At 45.9% G+C, this 21828-nt stretch overlaps 1 protein-coding gene across 1 annotated transcript in view; it reads right to left on the bottom strand.

Annotated features, from left to right (window-relative positions):
• The window catches only part of SLC12A4 (solute carrier family 12 member 4), a 504360-nt gene that overhangs the window by 287653 nt on the left and 194879 nt on the right, over positions 1 to 21828 (bottom strand). Inside the window, 1 exon segment of the mRNA XM_075325791.1 lies at positions 11379 to 11620. Within this exon segment, the coding sequence (XP_075181906.1) occupies positions 11379 to 11620 (242 nt within the window).

Here is a 21828-nt window from a genome sequence, read left to right as displayed (position 1 = left end):
CCGAAACACCGTGTCTGCAAATTGGGATTCTGATCTGGCTTATATATCCTGAGTCATATTGCAAAGGATTGTCGAAAATCCACTTGTGACTTTTAGGATCGCTACTTCCAATAGGTGGCGCTGTGCTAGAGTTTGTCTCCTTTACTGGAGAGACAATTTGAATATTTCCCAGAGGGGCATTGCAGCTATAAGTCCCCTTACCTGGCAGCCAGACTGGCTTGCAAAGTCTCCTTAAGGAGAATAGTGTTCCCCCGTGGAATTTTAGGGGCATTGCAGCTATAAGTCCCCTTACCTGGCAGCCAGACTGGCTTGCAAAGTCTCCTTAAGGAGAATAGTGTTCCCCCGTGGTCCCCACATAGCTTTCTCATGAGCCAGATCAGACACCCCCATACTTTGCACTGACGAGGGGCAAGCACCCCGAAACACCGTGTCTGCAAATTGGGATTCTGATCTGGCTTATATATCCTGAGTCATATTGCAAAGGATTGTCGAAAATCCACTTGTGACTTTTAGGATCGCTACTTCCAATAGGTGGCGCTGTGCTAGAGTTTGTCTCCTTTACTGGAGAGACAATTTGAATATTTCCCAGAGGGGCATTGCAGCTATAAGTCCCCTTACCTGGCAGCCAGACTGGCTTGCAAAGTCTCCTTAAGGAGAATAGTGTTCCCCCGTGGAATTTTAGGGGCATTGCAGCTATAAGTCCCCTTACCTGGCAGCCAGACTGGCTTGCAAAGTCTCCTTAAGGAGAATAGTGTTCCCCCGTGGTCCCCACATAGCTTTCTCATGAGCCAGATCAGACACCCCCATACTTTGCACTGACGAGGGGCAAGCACCCCGAAACACCGTGTCTGCAAATTGGGATTCTGATCTGGCTTATATATCCTGAGTCATATTGCAAAGGATTGTCGAAAATCCACTTGTGACTTTTAGGATCGCTACTTCCAATAGGTGGCGCTGTGCTAGAGTTTGTCTCCTTTACTGGAGAGACAATTTGAATATTTCCCAGAGGGGCATTGCAGCTATAAGTCCCCTTACCTGGCAGCCAGACTGGCTTGCAAAGTCTCCTTAAGGAGAATAGTGTTCCCCCGTGGAATTTTAGGGGCATTGCAGCTATAAGTCCCCTTACCTGGCCGCCAGACTGGCTTGCAAAGTCTCCTTAAGGAGAATAGTGTTCCCCCGTGGTCCCCACATAGCTTTCTCATGAGCCAGATCAGACACCCCCATACTTTGCACTGACGAGGGGCAAGCACCCCGAAACACCGTGTCTGCAAATTGGGATTCTGATCTGGCTTATATATCCTGAGTCATATTGCAAAGGATTGTCGAAAATCCACTTGTGACTTTTAGGATCGCTACTTCCAATAGGTGGCGCTGTGCTAGAGTTTGTCTCCTTTACTGGAGAGACAATTTGAATATTTCCCAGAGGGGCATTGCAGCTATAAGTCCCCTTACCTGGCAGCCAGACTGGCTTGCAAAGTCTCCTTAAGGAGAATAGTGTTCCCCCGTGGAATTTTAGGGGCATTGCAGCTATAAGTCCCCTTACCTGGCAGCCAGACTGGCTTGCAAAGTCTCCTTAAGGAGAATAGTGTTCCCCCGTGGTCCCCACATAGCTTTCTCATGAGCCAGATCAGACACCCCCATACTTTGCACTGACGAGGGGCAAGCACCCCGAAACACCGTGTCTGCAAATTGGGATTCTGATCTGGCTTATATATCCTGAGTCATATTGCAAAGGATTGTCGAAAATCCACTTGTGACTTTTAGGATCGCTACTTCCAATAGGTGGCGCTGTGCTAGAGTTTGTCTCCTTTACTGGAGAGACAATTTGAATATTTCCCAGAGGGGCATTGCAGCTATAAGTCCCCTTACCTGGCAGCCAGACTGGCTTGCAAAGTCTCCTTAAGGAGAATAGTGTTCCCCCGTGGAATTTTAGGGGCATTGCAGCTATAAGTCCCCTTACCTGGCAGCCAGACTGGCTTGCAAAGTCTCCTTAAGGAGAATAGTGTTCCCCCGTGGTCCCCACATAGCTTTCTCATGAGCCAGATCAGACACCCCCATACTTTGCACTGACGAGGGGCAAGCACCCCGAAACACCGTGTCTGCAAATTGGGATTCTGATCTGGCTTATATATCCTGAGTCATATTGCAAAGGATTGTCGAAAATCCACTTGTGACTTTTAGGATCGCTACTTCCAATAGGTGGCGCTGTGCTAGAGTTTGTCTCCTTTACTGGAGAGACAATTTGAATATTTCCCAGAGGGGCATTGCAGCTATAAGTCCCCTTACCTGGCAGCCAGACTGGCTTGCAAAGTCTCCTTAAGGAGAATAGTGTTCCCCCGTGGAATTTTAGGGGCATTGCAGCTATAAGTCCCCTTACCTGGCAGCCAGACTGGCTTGCAAAGTCTCCTTAAGGAGAATAGTGTTCCCCCGTGGTCCCCACATAGCTTTCTCATGAGCCAGATCAGACACCCCCATACTTTGCACTGACGAGGGGCAAGCACCCCGAAACACCGTGTCTGCAAATTGGGATTCTGATCTGGCTTATATATCCTGAGTCATATTGCAAAGGATTGTCGAAAATCCACTTGTGACTTTTAGGATCGCTACTTCCAATAGGTGGCGCTGTGCTAGAGTTTGTCTCCTTTACTGGAGAGACAATTTAAACCTCATTTGTCATTTTTCAGCCCAATTCTCCAATTTACTCAAATCCATCTGTAGTTACATGCTGTCCTCCTTTGTGTTAACTACCTTACATAGTTTTGTATCATCTGCAAATACTGATATTTTACTCTGTAAGCCATCCACTAGATCATTAATACATATATTAAATAGTAGGGGGCCCAATACAGAACCATGTGGTACCCAACTAGTAACATTATTAGCAACGTTGTGGGACATACACGTGGCTGTTTGCATAGACATCACTGGGGGGGGGGTACATACATCACTGGTGGTATATACATCATTGTTGGGGAGCACAGACATTGCAGGGGGGCATTAACATTGCAGGGGAGGGCTGGGAGGTATATACATCACTAGGGAAGCAGCTGGGCATAGACATATCTAGGGGAGCACAGACAGACATGGAGGAGGCTGGAGGCAGGCAGACAGACAGACAGACATAGTAGCACTGTAGTAGGGGAAAAAAAGCGCAAATAGGGCCTTACCCGGTATGGGGGTGAAAATATATGAGAGAATACACTCACCTGGTGAGGTTCTGCCAGTCACAACCCCTTTCACAAGCTTGCGAGTGTCTAGTGGTTAGCAGTGGCCCCAAGAAAACATTATAAAATATAGGGAGAAAAGAAAACAGGTTTTTCGTGGCGCTAAAAACCACAGGTCCAGTATCAATGGGGGCACAAATATTGCGGGGGGCATAGAAATAACTGGGGGAGCACAGACAGACCTGGAGGAGGCTGGAGGCAGACAGACAGACAGACAGACCTGCAAGAAGCTGGAGGCAGACCTGGAGGAGGATGGAAGCACACCTGGAGGAGGCTGGAGGCAGACCTGGAAAAGGCTGGAGGCAGGCAGACAGGCCTGGGGGAGGCTGGAGGCAGACAGACAGGCCTGGGGGAGGCTGGAGGCAGACAGACAGGCCTGGGGGAGGCTGGAGGCAGACAGACAGGCCTGGGGGAGGCTGGAGGCAGACAGACAGGCCTGGGGGAGGCTGGAGGCAGACAGACAGGCCTGGGGGAGGCTGGAGGCAGACAGACAGGCCTGGGGGAGGCTGGAGGCAGACAGACAGGCCTGGGGGAGGCTGCGGGCACAGAGAGCGCTGCTGCCGCCGGGCGCAGAGAGTGCTGCTGCTGACACCGGGGACCGCTGCGGGCACAGGAGGACCTGGGAGATGATGGGGCAATCGCTCTTCATATGCTGGACTGGAGCACACCTCGCACCTACCCCGCCTACAAAACATGTTGTCATGCTAGCCAGTGCCAGCGTGAGGACGTAGTCCTTCGGTATAGGAATTGCAGAGTTCAGCATTGAACATGGTGTGCGGGGTTTTAAAGGGCCAGCAAGATGCGGCTGCTGCTCCAGTACTGCGATTCCTGGTAATCTGCCCGGGGGCCGCAGAAAAAGTCACTGCGGTCCACATACGGCCCGCGGGCCGTAGGTTCCCCACCCCTGCTCTACAAGGAACATGACCCTGATATTACTGTACAAGGTAGATGAACCTGGCACTACCTCTACAAGATATATGACCCTGACTCTACAAGATGCATGATACTAACACTACTCTACAAGGTACACGACCCTGACAATACTCTACATGGTACATGACCTTGATATTACCGCTATAAGATACAAAGATCCTGACACTACTTTACAAGGTACATGACCCTGACACTACTCTACAAGGTAAGTAACCCTGACACTACACTACAAGGTACATGACCGTGACATTACTCTACAAGACCCTGATACTACTGTACAAGGTACATGAACCTAGCACTACCTTTACAAGATATATGACCCTGATACTACCTCTACAAGATACACAACCCTGATACTAGTCTAGAAAGTACACAACCCTTACACTACTCTTCAAGGTATACGACCCTGATGTGACAACATGGACTGTCAGTGCCTAGTATGGGTTAAATTTCTGAAAATTCTGCCAGACATGAAGATAGTTTATAGACAGGGGATAAGCCCCTCACTGTTTCTACAAGACTCTTAAGCTGGTGTCACACATAACGACAACGACAACGCTGCAACGTCACCATATTCTGTGACGTTGCAGCGACCTCAACAGCGACGTCGCTGTGTGTGACACATAACAACGATCAGACCCCTGCTGCGAAATCGTTGCTCACTCCTGAATGCTACAGGTCATTTTTTGATCGCTGCTATCCCGCTGCACCATGCTGATAAGCTGATAATCCTTGTGTTTGAAACCGCAGCAGCGACGCTACGCTACGTCTGAAACCACACAACGACCGTCGATGTCGCTATGATCGCTGCTCCGTCGCTGCTTTTTATAACATGTTTGACAGCTTACTAACGATCATCTATGGTTGCTGCTACGTCACAGAATATGGTGACGTTGCAGCGACGTCGTTGTCGTTGTCGTTATGTGTGACACCAGCTTTAGGAGTCTAGTGTTACAGTTCTTGTTGACTCATGTAATTGCCTTGGCCAGTGAAGGTCAGATACCCAGACAAATCAATTATGCGATGTAACTTAGCTGTATCTCTCTCGTCTCTGCCAGAGACCATTACTATCAGGGATATTTAGTATACGGCTTGAAATCTAGCCAAAAAGAGCCCAGTTTTATCCACCAATCGTGAAGACCCCAATGGTCTGAATGGAGAGCTCAGGGGTATAAGAAGGAGGTCTGTCCATTGCCCGGCTAGACTCTTGCTACATGCTACCAATCTAGGACCTGCGGATCCGATTGGCAAGCCATAACCGAACCTGGATTATAATACAATATGGACGTCATCATCGAATTCAAGGATTCGGCTGAACTATCAAAGACTACCTAAAGAAGGAATCAATCTAGGGACAATACAGTCACCTGACTACAGGTTTTGCGGTCCTCAGCCAGCTTCCTAAATCTGGCGTTATTCCATTCTCGGTGGGTGCCCGCTAAAAGCGGGGTGCTGCTGGTTTGGAGTAAGTAGCCCTGGAAGCTCTGAGGCACAGACAATCTAATCCCTGGTGAGCCAGCGGAAGGGTGAGAAACTGTTGCCGGTTACATTTTGAGGTTTTGCTGGTTATGTGCCATATGTCGTTAATTGTTTGGGGATCCAATAAAGTTTTAATATTGTGATTCCCTTATCCCGTGTTGTCTGAGTAGTGTTCCACCCACAGTTAAGGAGGTCAGTCGTTCAGTTGGGATAAGCCCTGGGCCATGCTGTCTTTCTAAAAGCGGCCGGATCAGTGAACGAGAGCACCCATTGACCCCCGTATCTCCATACCTGACACTACTCAACAAGATACATGACCCTAAAACTACTCTAAAAAGGTACATGACCTTGACACTACTCTACAAGATACACTACAGTTCAAAAGTTTGGGGTCACCGAGACAATTTTGTCTTTTCCATGAAAAATCATACTTTTTTTATCAAATGAGTTGCATAATGAATAGAAACTATAGTCGAGACATTGACTAGGTTACAAATAATGATTTTTTTACTTGAAATAATAATTTTCTTCTTCAAACTTTGCTTTTGTCAAAGAATGCTCCTTTTGCAGCAATTACAGCTTTGCAGACCTTTGGCATTCTAGCTGTTAATTTGATGAGGTAATCTGGAGATATTTCCCCACATGCTTCCAGAAGCCCCTCTCACAAGATGGATTGGTACTTTTTGCGTAACATATGGTCAAGCTGCTCACATAACAGCTCAATAAGGTTGAGATCTGGTGACTGGGCTGGCCACTCCATTACAGATAGAATACCAGCTGCCGGCTTCTTCCCTAAATAGTTCATGCATAATTTGGGTCATTGTCCTGTTGTAGGATGAAATTGGCTCAAATCAAGCGCTGTCTACAGAGTATGGCATGGTGTTGCAAAATGGAGTGACAGCCTTCCTTATTCAAAATCCCTTTTACCTTGTACAAATCTCCCACTTTACCAGCACCAAAGCAACCCCAGACTATCACATAACCTGCACCACGCTTGACAGATGGCGTCAGGCAGTCTTCCAGCGTCTTTTCAGTTGTTCTGCGTCTTACAAATGTTCTGTGTGAGCCAAACACCTCAAACTTCGATTCGTCTGTCCATAACACTTTTTTCCAATCATCCTCTGTCCAATGTCTGTGTTTTTTTGCCCATATTAATCTTTTCCTTTTTTTAGCCAGTCTCAGATATGGCTTTTTCTTTACCACTCTGCCCTGAAGGCCAGCATCCTGGAGTCGCCTTTTCACTGTAGACTTTGACACTGGCATTTTGCAGGTACTATTTAATGAAGCTGCCAGTTGAGGACCTGTGAGGCGTCAATTTCTCAAACTAGACCTCTAATGTACTTGTCTTGTTGCTCAGTTGTGCAGCGGGTCTCCCACTTGTCTTTCTACTCTGGTTAGAGCCTGTTTGTGCTCTCCTCTGTAGGGAGTAGTACACACCGTTGTAGGAAATCTTCAGTTTCTTGGCAATTTCTTGCAAGGAATATCCTTCATTTCTAAGAACAAGAACAGACTGTCGCATTTCACATGAAAGTTCTCTTTTTCTGGCCATTTTGAGTGTTTAATGGAACCAACAAATGTAATGCTCCAGATTCTCAACTACCTCAAAGGAAGATCAGTTTTATAGCTTCGCTAATAAGCAAAACTGTTTCCAGCTGTGCTAACATACTTGCACAAGGGTTTTCAAGGGATTTCTAAACATCCATTAGCCTTCTAACACAGTTAACAAACACAATGTATCATTAGAACACTGGAGTGATGGTTGTTGGAAATGGGTCTCTATACACCTATGTAAATATTGCATTAAAAACCAGACGTCTGAAGCTAAAATAGTCATTTACCACATTAACAATGAATAGAGTGTATTTCTATTTAATTTAATTTTAGCTTCATTGAAAAAAAAAAATGCTTTTCTTTCAAAAATATGGAAATATCTAAGTGACCCTAAACTTTTGAACTCTAGTGTACATGACTGACACTACACAACAAGGTACATGACCCTGACACTGCACTACATGATACGCGACCCTAACACTAGTTCCCAAGTAAGCTCACAATATAACTAAAAGATCATTGACAAAGTCCCAGTCTTTGCTTTACATATTTTTGAGGCTATGGAAACCCAATATATATCGGTAACCTTGTTAAAAAAAAAAAGTAGCAAATTTCTCCACAGATAAGCAAATAGAGCTGGTAAAAATGGCCACCCCTGCAAAGAATTACAACTTATGAGGAGCAGCCAAAGAACAGAGTACAGAGTTTCAAATAATTTTAAGGCGGTAAACTGGAAAGAATATATAAATGGTCTTGAAAAATTAATTGGACAGAGGATTTTAAACATATAAAATGTGGAGATTGTCAAAGTTTGTCAACACCCATAGCCAAGAGAGTTAAGTCGTGGAATACACATTTGTTCAGTGAATTATATTTGGGTCCTTATGTAAATATTGTTAAGCCTATATTATAAGAGGGAGATGGGGTGATGATTTATAGGTAGAAACAAGTGTATTTGTATAAGGAATTTCTGTCATTATTTGTTTCATAAAGTATTTGCCACTGGAAAAAGTGGTTGAAGAAAGTGAACATATAGCAGGACAGAAGGGTGGCAAATATTTTGTAGTTAAGTACGTTAAGTCCATCATACCCTGGATTTTTGGTTAAGATATTTAAGGCATAATTTTTTTTTTCTCCTCTCCTTATTCTCTCCTCTTCTTCTCCTCTTCTCTCATCTTCGTCCCCCTTTCTCTCCCTCCTTTCCCTCCCCCTTCCTCCTTTCCCACCTTCTTCCCGCTCTGCCTTATCCCTTTCCCTTTCCACTCTTCCTCTACATTCCTCCCCCTTTCTTTTCTCTCAGCTGGTGTGAACTCTCCCCTGTTGAGAGATGTCTGAGTGATCTTTAGGCACTTTTGCCTCCTTTTTGGTACTTTTCTATCTTGTCTATGATAAAAATTGAAAAAGAACGGACCCGTTCGACAATTTGTGGGGTTGGCTCAGATACTAGCGATTTTGTATTGAGATGTATTCTCCCAAACTCTGTTCAACTGTTTTTGTCTATTTTGTCAACTGACTGCTTTATGGTTTGTAAGGGTCTGCTGTATAAATAAAGAATTTAAAAAAAAAAAAAAAGATATTTAAGACATTTTACAATGTCTTCTCCTTTTCTTCTTTAATTGAACATTCTATGTTTAGCAGCCTGTGTTAGATCAACAAGCAAAAGTTTTTTCGAGAACTCAGCAACCTATAGAGGTTTCCGTATATATTTAGTATGAAGCCTTTAAAAAAAAATAAAGTCTCATATACATGTTGGATGGGACTATTATAAGAGTATGTGCTAGATTTGAGTTTTTGCACATTACTGTGCTCTTCACAATATCAGACATGCAATTATCTCCCAAACCCTTAGTAACATAAATCCCTTTCCCTTCCTGCACTTTATTTAGCTCACTCATAGCTTTAAAATCAGTCATAGGAGATAAAGAACAGATTTAACCTCTCCCTTTCATAGAATATATTTCCCTCTTCCTGCAAACATACAATCCTAACTCTATAACTAAGAAAAGAAATCATCCCTCAACCAGAACTGCTTTGCTAACTACAGTCCTGCCTATAAACTCGTGGAATGCGCAGTCTAATCCACTATCTTTTTCCAGATATGAAATAAGTTTTTAGTCTACTTCTTTACAAATTGATATTTCAATCCAGTTTACACAGAATAAATGACAACCTTTTCTTTCAAACAGTAGAGATGCACCAAATCCACAGTGGAGAGTGAAGGTGGCAGTGGGGAGAAGGATGCCCTTTTGTGGGCAATGGCAGTGTTAAAAGACACCAGTCGTATGATTCACGCTGCCTAATCTGCTATTATTCCCGGTGAGATCTTTAAAGAATATTTTCTCGCTGAAGCATTTCAGGCTGTAATTCTTGCTGCCCGTGGCTTGGGCGACATGAATCGGAGAGTTTCCCTTAACCCCTTCACGACCTTGGACGGATCTATCCGTCCAGGATCGTGTCCCGTTAAGCCCCGCCCCCTGCCGCGGGCAGGCGGCGTGGATCGGCACACATCAGCTGCTTTTAACAGCTGACATGTGTGCCTGCTAGCCGCGGGTGGAATCGCTTCCACCCGCGGCCATTAACCCCTTAAATCTTGCTGCCAAAGTCTGGCAGCAAGATCTAAATGCGCGCGGCCATGTTTTTTACTTACCGCCGCCCCCACCGTGTGTTATCACGTGACTATCGGTGGTTGCCATCGTAGCACAGGGTCATGTGATGACGACTGCAGCTATGATGTTTCACTTTCATTTTCCCTCGGCCGAGAGCAGAGAGAAAATCAAAGTGACTGAATCTGCTGTTTACAGCTGTATTGCTGTGATCAGCAGATAGATAATAGCGATCGGATTGCTCATCGCTATAGCCCCCTAGGAAGACTAGTAAAATAGAAAAAAAAGTAAAAAAAAAAGTTTTAAAAATAAAAAAAAACAAAAAACCTAAAAGTTCAAATCACCCCCCTTTCCCCCCATTGAAAATTAAAGGGTTAAAAAATAAATAAATATACACATATTTGGTATTGCCGCGTTCAGAAATGCCCAATCTATCAAAACATTAAATCAATTAATCTGATTGGTAAACGGCGCAGTGGCAAAAAAATTCCAAACGCCAAAATTACGTTTTTTGGTCGCCGCAAGTTTTACGCAAAATGCAATAACAGGCGATCAAAACGTAGCATCTGCGCTAAAATGGTACCATTATAAACGTCAGCTCGAGACGCAAAAAATAAGCCATCACTGAGCCATAGATCCCAAAAAATAAGAACGTTACGTGTTTCGGAAAATGGCGCAAAACATGCGCCACTTTTATTGGACAAACTTGTGAATTTTTTTTAACCCCTTAGATACAAGTAAACCTATACATGTTTGGTGTCTACAAACTCGCACCGACCTGAGGCATCACATAGATACATCAGTTTTATCATATAGTGAACACGGTGAATAAAACATCCCAAAAACTATTGTGCGATCACACTTTTTTTTGCAGTTTTTCCACACTTGGAATTTTTATGCTATTTTCCAGTACAATATATGGTAAAACCTATGGTTTCATTTAAAAGTACAACTCGTCCCGCAAAAAACAAGCCCTCATATGGAAAGATTGACGGAATAATAAAAACGTTACGGCTCTCGGAAGAAAAGGAGCAAAAAACAAAAACGCAAAAACGGAAAGTGCCCGGGGGCTGATGGGGTTAACCGATTCATGCTTCCGAAACCACGAGCATCAGGAGTCAGATCCCCACTGCACAGTTGCAGTTAGGTATGTTGTACTCTAAAATGCTGCAAAGATAGTTTGAAGAGCGTTCCGAGGAATATAGGAAGAGACTTGACTAGTCTTGTACAACTCTTGGACGGCTTCTCCCTGCCCCAGGCAACTGATGGGTCTCTGGCTATATACATACATGGGAGAGATCTGTTTGTCAGAGCAGTGCAAGGAGAAGCTGTTTATCAGCAGCACCAGACTAGTCATGTCTCACTATGCTATCTCTAGATTGCCGTTAACATTTTATTTTCCAATTGGAGAAATACACAATTAGAAAGGTTGTTTCGTTTTCTCTGTAATTTAATTAAAAAAAAAAAATTCTAAAAGATTATCTTTTTCACTTGTCTTTTTCTAGCTCCCTAAACCTTTGGATGCCTTTGATTTTCAGTAATACATCTCTATGCAGTAAATAATTGAAGGTAATAATCATTTACTTACGGAAACCACGGTGGATCAAAAATAGACTTGATGGATCCTGCATATATGGACAAAATGGAGAGGACCACACATGCCAGAAACAGAGAGGCAAATTTGTTCACATATTTCACGCCGACAAATACAACAATTGTCATCAGGGTAAGAAAGATAGTTCCATAGACTCGCATATTGTTCAATTTGGAGCTTGAATCTTCATGGTCATTATTAGAATGAAATATGGCAGCTGAAGGAACAAGATATACCTAAAAATATAAACATATGTCAAATGAACCCAAGAGAGACTCCTTTTTAATATTATAACAATAAAGCATCACAAGATCAACCATGGTCTCAAGATTGGGGCCCAGTCATGGGTCACCGTCTCCACTATACTGACTGAGTTTTCCAGCACACTGGTGAATTTTTGGTAGTTCTATTTTGCTTAATATAGAGAAACATGTTGGTGCCGATGCACTGCCAATAGCACAATGTGTGTAAAGAATATTACGGCATACTGTGTATATGTTGTAAAGTCCCCAGTAGAGATGAGCGAACCGGTCGCGGTTCGGCTCGAGGTTGGTTCGCCGAACGGACCTCCCGTTCGAGTTCGGTTCGTCGAACGTTCGACGAACCGAACTCGAACTGCATAGGAAACAATGGCAGGCAATCACAAACACAGAAAAACACCTAGAAAACACCCTCAAAGGTGTCCTAAAGGTGACAAACAACTCAAACACATTGGAAAGTGACAAGGACATATACTCATGCGAAAACAAAACAGCTGGACAAGGAAAAAGAGGAGGACACACAGATATAGGCATGGCACGCCCTTCTAAAATCATGTAAAACACCGCAAGGTGACTCCAAGCGGAGTCTCCCTTTTTTCCAAAAATTGGGCCACACACACACCCACCCCTTCAGTGGTAGCAGTTGTGCCCTAGTTGTACACTTCACAGCTACATTTGCATCAAGCACATTCAAAAATACGCCATTCTTATCCGTCCCCAGGATGACACCGGGGTAGGTAGCAAAGTCTTTCCTGATCCCAGCTCTGTTCATCTTGGCTTCTTTTAAAAACACATCAAGCAAGGGTTACTCCAAGCGGAGTCTCCCTTTTTTCCAAAAATTGGGCCCCACACACACCCACCCCTTCAGTGGCAGCAGTTGTGCCCTAGTTGTACACTTCACAGCTACATTTGCATCAAGCACATTCAAAAATACGCCATTCTTATCCATCCCCAGGATGACACCGGGGTAGGTAGCAAAGTCTTTGCTGACCCATGACTTGTTCATCTTGGCTTCTTTTAAAAACAATGTAAGCAAGGGTTACTCCAAGCGGAGTCTCCCTTTTTTCCAAAAATTGGGCCCCACACACACCCACCCCTTCAGTGGCAGCAGTTGTGCCCTAGTTGTACACTTCACAGCTACATTTGCATCAAGCACATTCAAAAATACGCCATTCTTATCCGTCCCCAGGATGACACCGGGGTAGGTAGCAAAGTCTTTCCTGATCCCAGCTCTGTTCATCTTGGCTTCTTTTAAAAACACATCAAGCAAGGGTTACTCCAAGCGGAGTCTCCCTTTTTTCCAAAAATTGGGCCCCACACACACCCACCCCTTCAGTGGCAGCAGTTGTGCCCTAGTTGTACACTTCACAGCTACATTTGCATCAAGCACATTCAAAAATACGCCATTCTTATCCATCCCCAGGATGACACCGGGGTAGGTAGCAAAGTCTTTGCTGACCCATGACTTGTTCATCTTGGCTTCTTTTAAAAACAATGTAAGCAAGGGTTACTCCAAGCGGAGTCTCCCTTTTTTCCAAAAATTGGGCCCCACACACACCCACCCCTTCAGTGGCAGCAGTTGTGCCCTAGTTGTACACTTCACAGCTACATTTGCATCAAGCACATTCAAAAATACGTCATTCTTATCCGTCCCCAGGATGACACCGGGGTAGGTAGCAAAGTCTTTCCTGATCCCAGCTCTGTTCATCTTGGCTTCTTTTAAAAACACAGCAAGCAAGGGTTACTCCAAGCGGAGTCTCCCTTTTTTTCCAAAAATTGGGCCCCACACACCCACCCATTCAGTGGCAGCAGTTGTGCCCCAGTTGTACACTTCACAGCTAGATTTGCATCAAGCACATTCAAAAATACGTCATTCTTATCCGTCCCCAGGATGACACCGGGGTAGGTAGCAAAGTCTTTCCTGATCCCAGCTCTGTTCATCTTGGCTTCTTTTAAAAACACAGCAAGCAAGGGTTACTCCAAGCGGAGTCTCCCTTTTATTCCAAAAATTGGGCCCCACACACCCACCCATTCAGTGGCAGCAGTTGTGCCCTTCACAGCTACATTTGCATCAAGCACATTCAAAAATACGCCATTCTTATCCGTCCCCAGGATGACACCGGGGTAGGTAGCAAAGTCTTTCCTGATCCCAGCTCTGTTCATCTTGGCTTCTTTTAAAAACACATCAAGCAAGGGTTACTCCAAGCGGAGTCTCCCTTTTTTCCAAAAATTGGGCCCCACACACCCACCCATTCAGTGGCAGCACTTGTGCCCTAGTTGCAAACAGGATGTTTTGATTTGCATCAAGCACATTCCAAATCAACAAGCATTTACTCTCCCCAGGATGACACAGGGGTAGTAAATTCCTTCTGGATCCATGACTTGTTCATTTTGATGAACGTCAGTCTGTCCACATTGTCACTGGACAGACGCGTGCGCTTATCTGTCAGCACACACCCAGCAGCACTGAATACACGTTCAGAGACAACGCTGGCAGCTGGACACGACAAAATCTCCAAGGCGTAAGTTGCGAGCTCTGGCCATTTTTCTAGGTTTGAAGCCCAAAAGGAGCAAGGCTCCAGTTGCACAGTCATGGCATCGATGTTCATTTGGAGATACTCCTGTATCATCCTCTCCAGCCGTTGACTATGTGTCAGACTTGTTGTCTCTGGTGGCCTTGCAAAAGAGGGTCTAAAAAAATTATGAAAAGATTCCATAAAATTGCTGTTACCGGCACCAGATACGGTCCTACTGGTACGGGTAGACTGTTGAAGATGACGAGACCGTCCCATGTTTGTCAAGTTACAACTGGGAGATTCACTCCCTGCACCTGCACGGTTGTTTGGTGGAAAAGCCGAGCTAAGATCTAGTAACAGCTTCTGCTGATACTCCTGCATACGTGCGTCCCTTTCTATGGCTGGAATTATGTCACAAAATTTGGACTTGTACCGGGGATCTAATAGTGTGGCAATCCAGTAGTCATCATCACTTCTAATTTTGACAATACGACTGTCATGTTGGAGGTAGTGCAACAAAAAGGCACTCATGTGTCTTGCGCAGCCATGCGGACCAAGTCCACGCTGTGTTTGTGGCATAGAGGTGCTACCCGTTCTTTCTTCCTCTGACATCTGACCCCAACCTCTTTCAACTGAAATTTGACCAAGGTCTCCCTCATCCGCTGAGTCTTCCATGTCCATGGACAGTTCGTCCTCCATTTCTTCATGTTCTCCTGCACCTTGCTCAACATTTCGCCTGCTACTATGCGCCCTTGTCGATCCCTGTCCCCCTTGGTCCAATGCCTGCTGCGTTGGTGATGATGAACGTCTGGACCTTGGTGATGTTGTTGTCCCTTGCGCATATGAATCCTCCTGTAGTTCCTCCCCTTCATGTTGTCCCACCCCCTGACTCCGAATAGTGTTTAGCGTGTGCTCCAGCATGTAAATGACTGGAATCGTCATGCTGATAATGGCATTGTCAGCGCTAAACATATTCGTCGCCATGTCGAAACTGTGCAGAAGGGTGCATAGGTCCTTGATCTGAGACCACTCCATCAGGGTGATCTGCCCCACCTCTGCATCTCGTTGGCCCAGGCTATACGTCATGACGTATTGCACCAGGGCTCTGCGGTGCTGCCATAGTCGCTGTAACATGTGGAGAGTTGAATTCCAGCGTGTCGCCACATCGCATTTCAGGCGATGAACCGGCAGGCCGAAAGACTTCTGGAGCGATGCAAGTCGCTCAGCTGCGGCGCTTGAACGGCGGAAGTGAGCAGACAGTTTTCGTGCCCTGTTCAGAAGGCCATCTAGGCCGGGATAGTGTGTTAAAAATTGCTGGACGACAAGGTTCAACACGTGAGCCATACAAGGTACGTGTGTCACCTTGCCCAGGCGAAGGGCCGCACCCAGGTTTGCAGCATTGTCGCATACGGCCTTACCAGGCTGCAGGTTGAGTGGAGACAACCATTTATTAAACTCGGACCGCAGAGCTGACCACAACTCCTCAGCTGTGTGACTCTTTTTACCAAGACATGTCAAGCTAAAAACCGCCTGATGCCGTTGCGCTCTGCTGCCAGCATAGTAATGAGGGGTGCGTGATTCCTTCTGCGCAGTGAGAACGCTGGTGGCCTGACCAGGCAGGCTTGGGGCGGAGGTGGAGGACCCAGATGAGGTGGAGGATGCAGAAGCAGTGGCGGAACTTGGACAGACAGAGGATTGACACACAAGTCGTGGGGACGGCAAGACTTGTGCAGCAGACCCTTCACCATCTATCACCATAGTTACCCAGTGCCCAGTCAGCGACATGTAACGTCCCTGTCCATGCTTACTGGTCCAAGTATCGGTGGTGAAATGCACCCGTTCACACACAGAGTTTCTCAAGGAAGCGGTGATGTTGTGTGCGACATGCTGGTGTAGCGCGGGCACACCTTTCTTAGAGAAGTAGTGGCGACTAGGCATCTGGTACTGGGGCACAGCGACAGACATAAGGTCTCTAAAATCCTGTGTGTCCACTAGGCGGAAAGGCAGCATTTCGGTAGCCAACAGCTTACAGAGGGATAGAGTCAACCTCTTAGCTTTGTCATGGGTCGTAGGAAGTGGCCTTTTATTTGACCACATCTGAGGGACAGAGATCTGGCTGCTGTGTGTAGACGGTGTTGAGTAGGGTGTCCCTGGAAAAATGCAGGTTTGTGAGGAAAGTGCAGGCGGAGACATGATGTTGCCTTCATCCAACGTTGGTGCTATCGATGTCTGAGAGAGCTGTACACACTCACTTGTTTCCCCTTCCAAACCAACTGACGACCTTACAAGCAAACTGCCTGTTGCGGTTACAGTGGTGGAAGTTTTGCGTGGAAAAACAGGTGTGACAGCTGTCCCCACAGTCCTAGAAGATGAAGAGCGCGCGGATGCACTGGAAGGGGCGGGCGGTGGATGGTTCGCTCCGCTAGGCCGCATTGCAGCACGGTGAGCTTCCCACCGGGACTTATGATATTTAGTCATGTGACGATTCATGGAAGAAGTTGTCAAACTGCTGAGGTTTTGACCTCTACTAACAGAATCATGACAAATGTTACATATCACATGAGTTGGGCGATCTTTTTCGATGTGAAAAAAGGACCAGGCTAGGCAAGGCTTAGAGGCCATGCGACCTGTTGATCCACCCCGAATAATGCTCATAGGCAGAGTGGTGGCTGAGGATGCAGTTGTAGACGTGCTACCAGTGCTCCGACTCTGTCCAGGAAGGCGCAAGGTAACTTCGTCGTCGGTTGCATCCTCCTCCACCGCCTCTGTTGACCTCCTCGAGTGCCTGACTGGGGGTTGACAGTAGGTGGGATCTAGAACGTCATCATCAATTGTTGTGTTTGCACTCCCCTCCCCCTCAGACCGAGCCTCTTCTTGCCCTGACCGAATATTTAAGTTGTCATCCCAATCGGGTATCTGCGTCTCATCTTCATCAGTATGTTCCTCATTGTCTATAACCACAGGTGTTACAGTTTGTGACAAAGGGTCAACATTATGCTCAGAAACTTGGTCCTCACTGCCTGAATCAGAGTCACAAAGGTTCTGGGCATCACTGCAGACCATTTCCTGTTCTGTACTCACTGTAGCTTGGGAGCAGACCTCTGATTCCCAGGCTATAGTGTGACTGAACAGCTCTGCAGACTCAGCCATCTCAGTTCCACCATACTGTGCAGGGCTGATGGAGACTTCAGAGCTGGGAGAAATCAAGTGTGATTGGGATGACAACTCAGAGGACTGGTGTTTTTTGGATGCGGTACTTGAAGTGGCTGAGAGGGCACTTGTTGGACCACTTGAGATCCATTCAAGCATTTTCCTTTTTGCCCATCATCTACCTTTGTTCCTCTTGTTCGTGTCCGTAAAAAAAGGAGCACATCGGATTGTCCACAATAAGTAGTAGACATCTTACTTTTGCTAGTAGATGGTCTATCTGCAGCAGATGATAATGGAGCTTTGCCACCTTCCCCACTGACAAAACCTTTTTTGCCTTTTCCACCACGCCTCTTCCCCTTTCCACCAGCATCTGTCATTTTGCCACTCATGTTGATTGCGACAAGATTGTGGACTGAAAATGTGGTAGTAAAAATTGAGAGGTGGTGAAGATTGCAGTGGTGGTCTAGCTTTATTAACAGCAGAATAATAAAGAATAAATATCCCTGACAATGTAACTTAGTTATAATTAGTTGGAGTGTGCAACGCAGGCAGACGTGCTGCAAATGTCTTGGCACTAGTGGGACTAAAGCAAAGTCCAATAGCCACGTATAGGATGCCACTAGGTACACTGAGTTTTTGCTAGTATAATGGCTTAGTTATAATTAGTTGGAGTGTGCAACGCAGGCAGATGCGCTCTGCAAATGTCTTGGCACTAGTGGGACTATAGCAAAGTCCAATAGCCACGTATAGGATGCCACTAAGTACACTAAGTGTTTGCTAGTATAATGGCTTAGTTATAATTAGTTGGAGTGTGCAACGCAGGCAGATGCGCTCTGCAAATGTCTTGGTACTAGTGGGACTATAGCAAAGTCCAATAGCCACGTATAGGATGCCACTAGGTACACTGAGTGTGTGCTAGTATAATGGCTTAGTTATAATTAGTTGGAGTGTGCAACGCAGGCAGATGCGCTCTGCAAATGTCTTGGCACTAGTGGGACTATAGCAAAGTCCAATAGCCACGTATAGGATGCCACTAGGTACACTGAGTGTGTGCTAGTATAATGGCTTAGTTATAATTAGTTGGAGTGTGCAACGCAGGCAGATGCGTTCTGCAAATGTCTTGGCACTAGTGGGACAAAAGCAAAGTCCAATAGCCACGTATAGGATGCCACTAGGTACACTGAGTGTTTGCTAGTATAATGGCTTAGTTATAATTAGTTGGAGTGTGCAACGCAGGCAGATGCGCTCTGCAAATGTCTTGGCACTAGTGGGACTATAGCAAAGTCCAATAGCCACGTATAGGATGCCACTAGGTACACTAAGTGTTTGCTAGTATAATGGCTTAGTTATAATTAGTTGGAGTGTGCAACGCAGGCAGATGCGCTCTGCAAATGTCTTGGCACTAGTGGGACTATAGCAAAGTCCAATAGCCACGTATAGGATGCCACTAGGTACACTGAGTGTGTGCTAGTATAATGGCTTAGTTATAATTATTTGGAGTGTGCAACGCAGGCAGATGCGCTCTGCAAATGTCTTGGCACTAGTGGGACTATAGCAAAGTCCAATAGCCACGTATAGGATGCCACTAGGTACACTGAGTGTGTGCTAGTATAATGGCTTAGTTATAATTAGTTGGAGTGTGCAACGCAGGCAGATGCGCTCTGCAAATGTCTTGGCACTAGTGGGACTATAGCAAAGTCCAATAGCCACGTATAGGATGCCACTAGGTACACTAAGTGTTTGCTAGTATAATGGCTTAGTTATAATTAGTTGGAGTGTGCAACGCAGGCAGATGCGCTCTGCAAATGTCTTGGCACTAGTGGGACTATAGCAAAGTCCAATAGCCACGTATAGGATGCCACTAGGTACACTGAGTGTGTGCTAGTATAATGGCTTAGTTATAATTAGTTGGAGTGTGCAACGCAGGCAGATGCGTTCTGCAAATGTCTTGGCACTAGTGGGACTAAAGCAAAGTCCAATAGCCACGTATAGGATGCCACTAGGTACACTAAGTGTTTGCTAGTATAATGGCTTAGTTATAATTAGTTGGAGTGTGCAACGCAGGCAGATGCGCTCTGCAAATGTCTTGGCACTAGTGGGACTATAGCAAAGTCCAATAGCCACGTATAGGATGCCACTAGGTACACTGAGTGTTTGCTAGTATAATGGCTTAGTTATAATTAGTTGGAGTGTGCAACGCAGGCAGATGCGCTCTGCAAATGTCTTGGCACTAGTGGGACTATAGCAAAGTCCAATAGCCACGTATAGAATGCCACTAGGTACACTGAGTGTTTGCTAGTATAATGGCTTAGTTATAATTAGTTGGAGTGTGCAACGCAGGCAGATGCGCTCTGCAAATGTCTTGGCACTAGTGGGACTATAGCAAAGTCCAATAGCCACGTATAGGATGCCACTAGGTACACTGAGTGTTTGCTAGTATAATGGCTTAGTTATAATTAGTTGGAGTGTGCAACGCAGGCAGATGCGCTCTGCAAATGTCTTGGCACTAGTGGGACTATAGCAAAGTCCAATAGCCACGTATAGGATGCCACTAGGTACACTGAGTGTTTGCTAGTATAATGGCTTAGTTATAATTAGTTGGAGTGTGCAACGCAGGCAGATGCGCTCTGCAAATGTCTTGGCACTAGTGGGACTATAGCAAAGTCCAATAGCCACGTATAGGATGCCACTAGGTACACTGAGTGTTTGCTAGTATAATGGCTTAGTTATAATTAGTTGTAGTGTGCAATGCAGGCAGACGTGCTCTGCAAATGTCTTTGCACTAGTGGGACTATAGCAAAGTCCAATAGCCACAGATAGGATGCCACTAGGTACACTGAGTGTTTGCTAGTATAATGGCTTAGTTATGAGTTGGAGTGTGCAGAGGACAAGAGGGTACAGTGGCAGGATTGTGGGGCTCTGGGTAGAGGAATGGAAGCCTGCCTTTCTATTCCCTCCTAATGGTGAAATGCAGGGAGGAAATCCCTGACCTTGGCTGCACAGACGCTGGCGCTGTTTTCAGGACCTGTCACCTTAACTCTGACCCTGCCGGTTTGAGCCCTTAAAAGGACTGCTAGAATGTGCTCTCCCTAAGCTGTCTAACGCTGTGTATGCAGCGCATACAGCTGTATCAGCGATAGGACTCAAGACGGAGCTGCGACAGTGATGTCTGACACCAAAGACGCAGAAGGCAGATAATGGCGTCCGTGAAGAAAATGTCCGGTTTTATAATGCAGGGACATGTGACATGCAGATCCTATCACACATGCCGTTGCTTCTCTGGCTCAAAGTCCACTTAGCTGTGTGTGTGTCTGTGATTGGCTGACATGCTGGCCCGCCCCACAAGACGCGCGCGCTTAGGGAAGGAAGACAAGAAAAAAAAAAAAAAAAATGGCGATCGCCATTATAGAAACAGCAGTGATCTGAAGGCGCTGTTCACGCACACTATACACTGAAATGTGATAATAGTTTGATTCACAGAGTGACTTACACTATTACAGCAGAAACCAAGCTAGGATTTAGCTGTTTTTTGCTGCTAGAACCGTTCTCGAACGTTTCTAGAACTATCGAGCTTTTGCAAAAAGCTCGAGTTCTAGTTCGATCTAGAACATGCCCCAAAATCACTCGAGCCTAGAACTGGAGAACCTCGAACCGCGCTCAACTCTAGTCCCCAGACCCTTTCAAAAAGTGTTTCTTTTTACAGCGGGGTTTTTTTTTTTTAACATTTATACACCATCAGTGACGTAGATTTGCCCTTTTTCACCCATTAACCCCTTCATGACCTTTTATAGGCAAGTGTCAGTGCATTTTATGTACTGTTCTTCGCAGAACTTTACACTCACCTGTATTTTTACTATCCCCACCTTAGTTGGCTCATACAGCCTGAATAGACTATATCAGGCACCTATACATTACAAACATTCTATTCTATGAATCTGAATCTTCCATGTTTAAAGGGAACCTGTCAGCAGAAATGTCCCCTAAAACCTAACAGATTCCCCCTCTGCAGCTCCTGGGCTGCATTCTATAAAGGTCCCTGTTATGATTGTGCCCACTTTCTGACCGAAAAAAAGTGTTTATAAAGTTGTACCTTTTTGGCTTCTGATTCTGTAAATCTGTCACGGGGGCGGGCTGCCTGATGGCCGTTATTCTGCCCCCTGGTCCTGTATGCCGCCCCCATCGCTGATTTCAATACTTCTGGACGCCGCCCACTGCTCCAGCCATCCCTGCGCATGCCCAGTGCTCATCTCTCGTGGATGAGCACTGTGCCTAGCGTCACCGCTGGTGACGTGCACGCAGGGTTAAGATTATGGGCGGTGCTGTGATGTTTATTCCTAAGCAACCGCCCATAATCGCGGGACCGCGCATTCCCCCTCGGCCTGCTTCGTGCTTCCTGCTTCCGCGCTCTTCCCATCTATTTCCTGCCTCGGGGCAAGATGGGAAGGAGGTGACGTGGGGGTCAGCAGCAGCGCGCTTGCGCAGAACGAAGCAGGCCGAGGAGGAAAGCGCGGTCCCGCG

The sequence above is a fragment of the Anomaloglossus baeobatrachus genome, chromosome 10, assembly GCF_048569485.1.
Source record: "Anomaloglossus baeobatrachus isolate aAnoBae1 chromosome 10, aAnoBae1.hap1, whole genome shotgun sequence".
NCBI classification, from domain to species: domain Eukaryota; kingdom Metazoa; phylum Chordata; class Amphibia; order Anura; family Aromobatidae; genus Anomaloglossus; species Anomaloglossus baeobatrachus.
The sequence above is the reverse complement of the archived record's forward strand: the minus strand, read 5'-3'. Positions and strand labels throughout refer to the sequence as shown.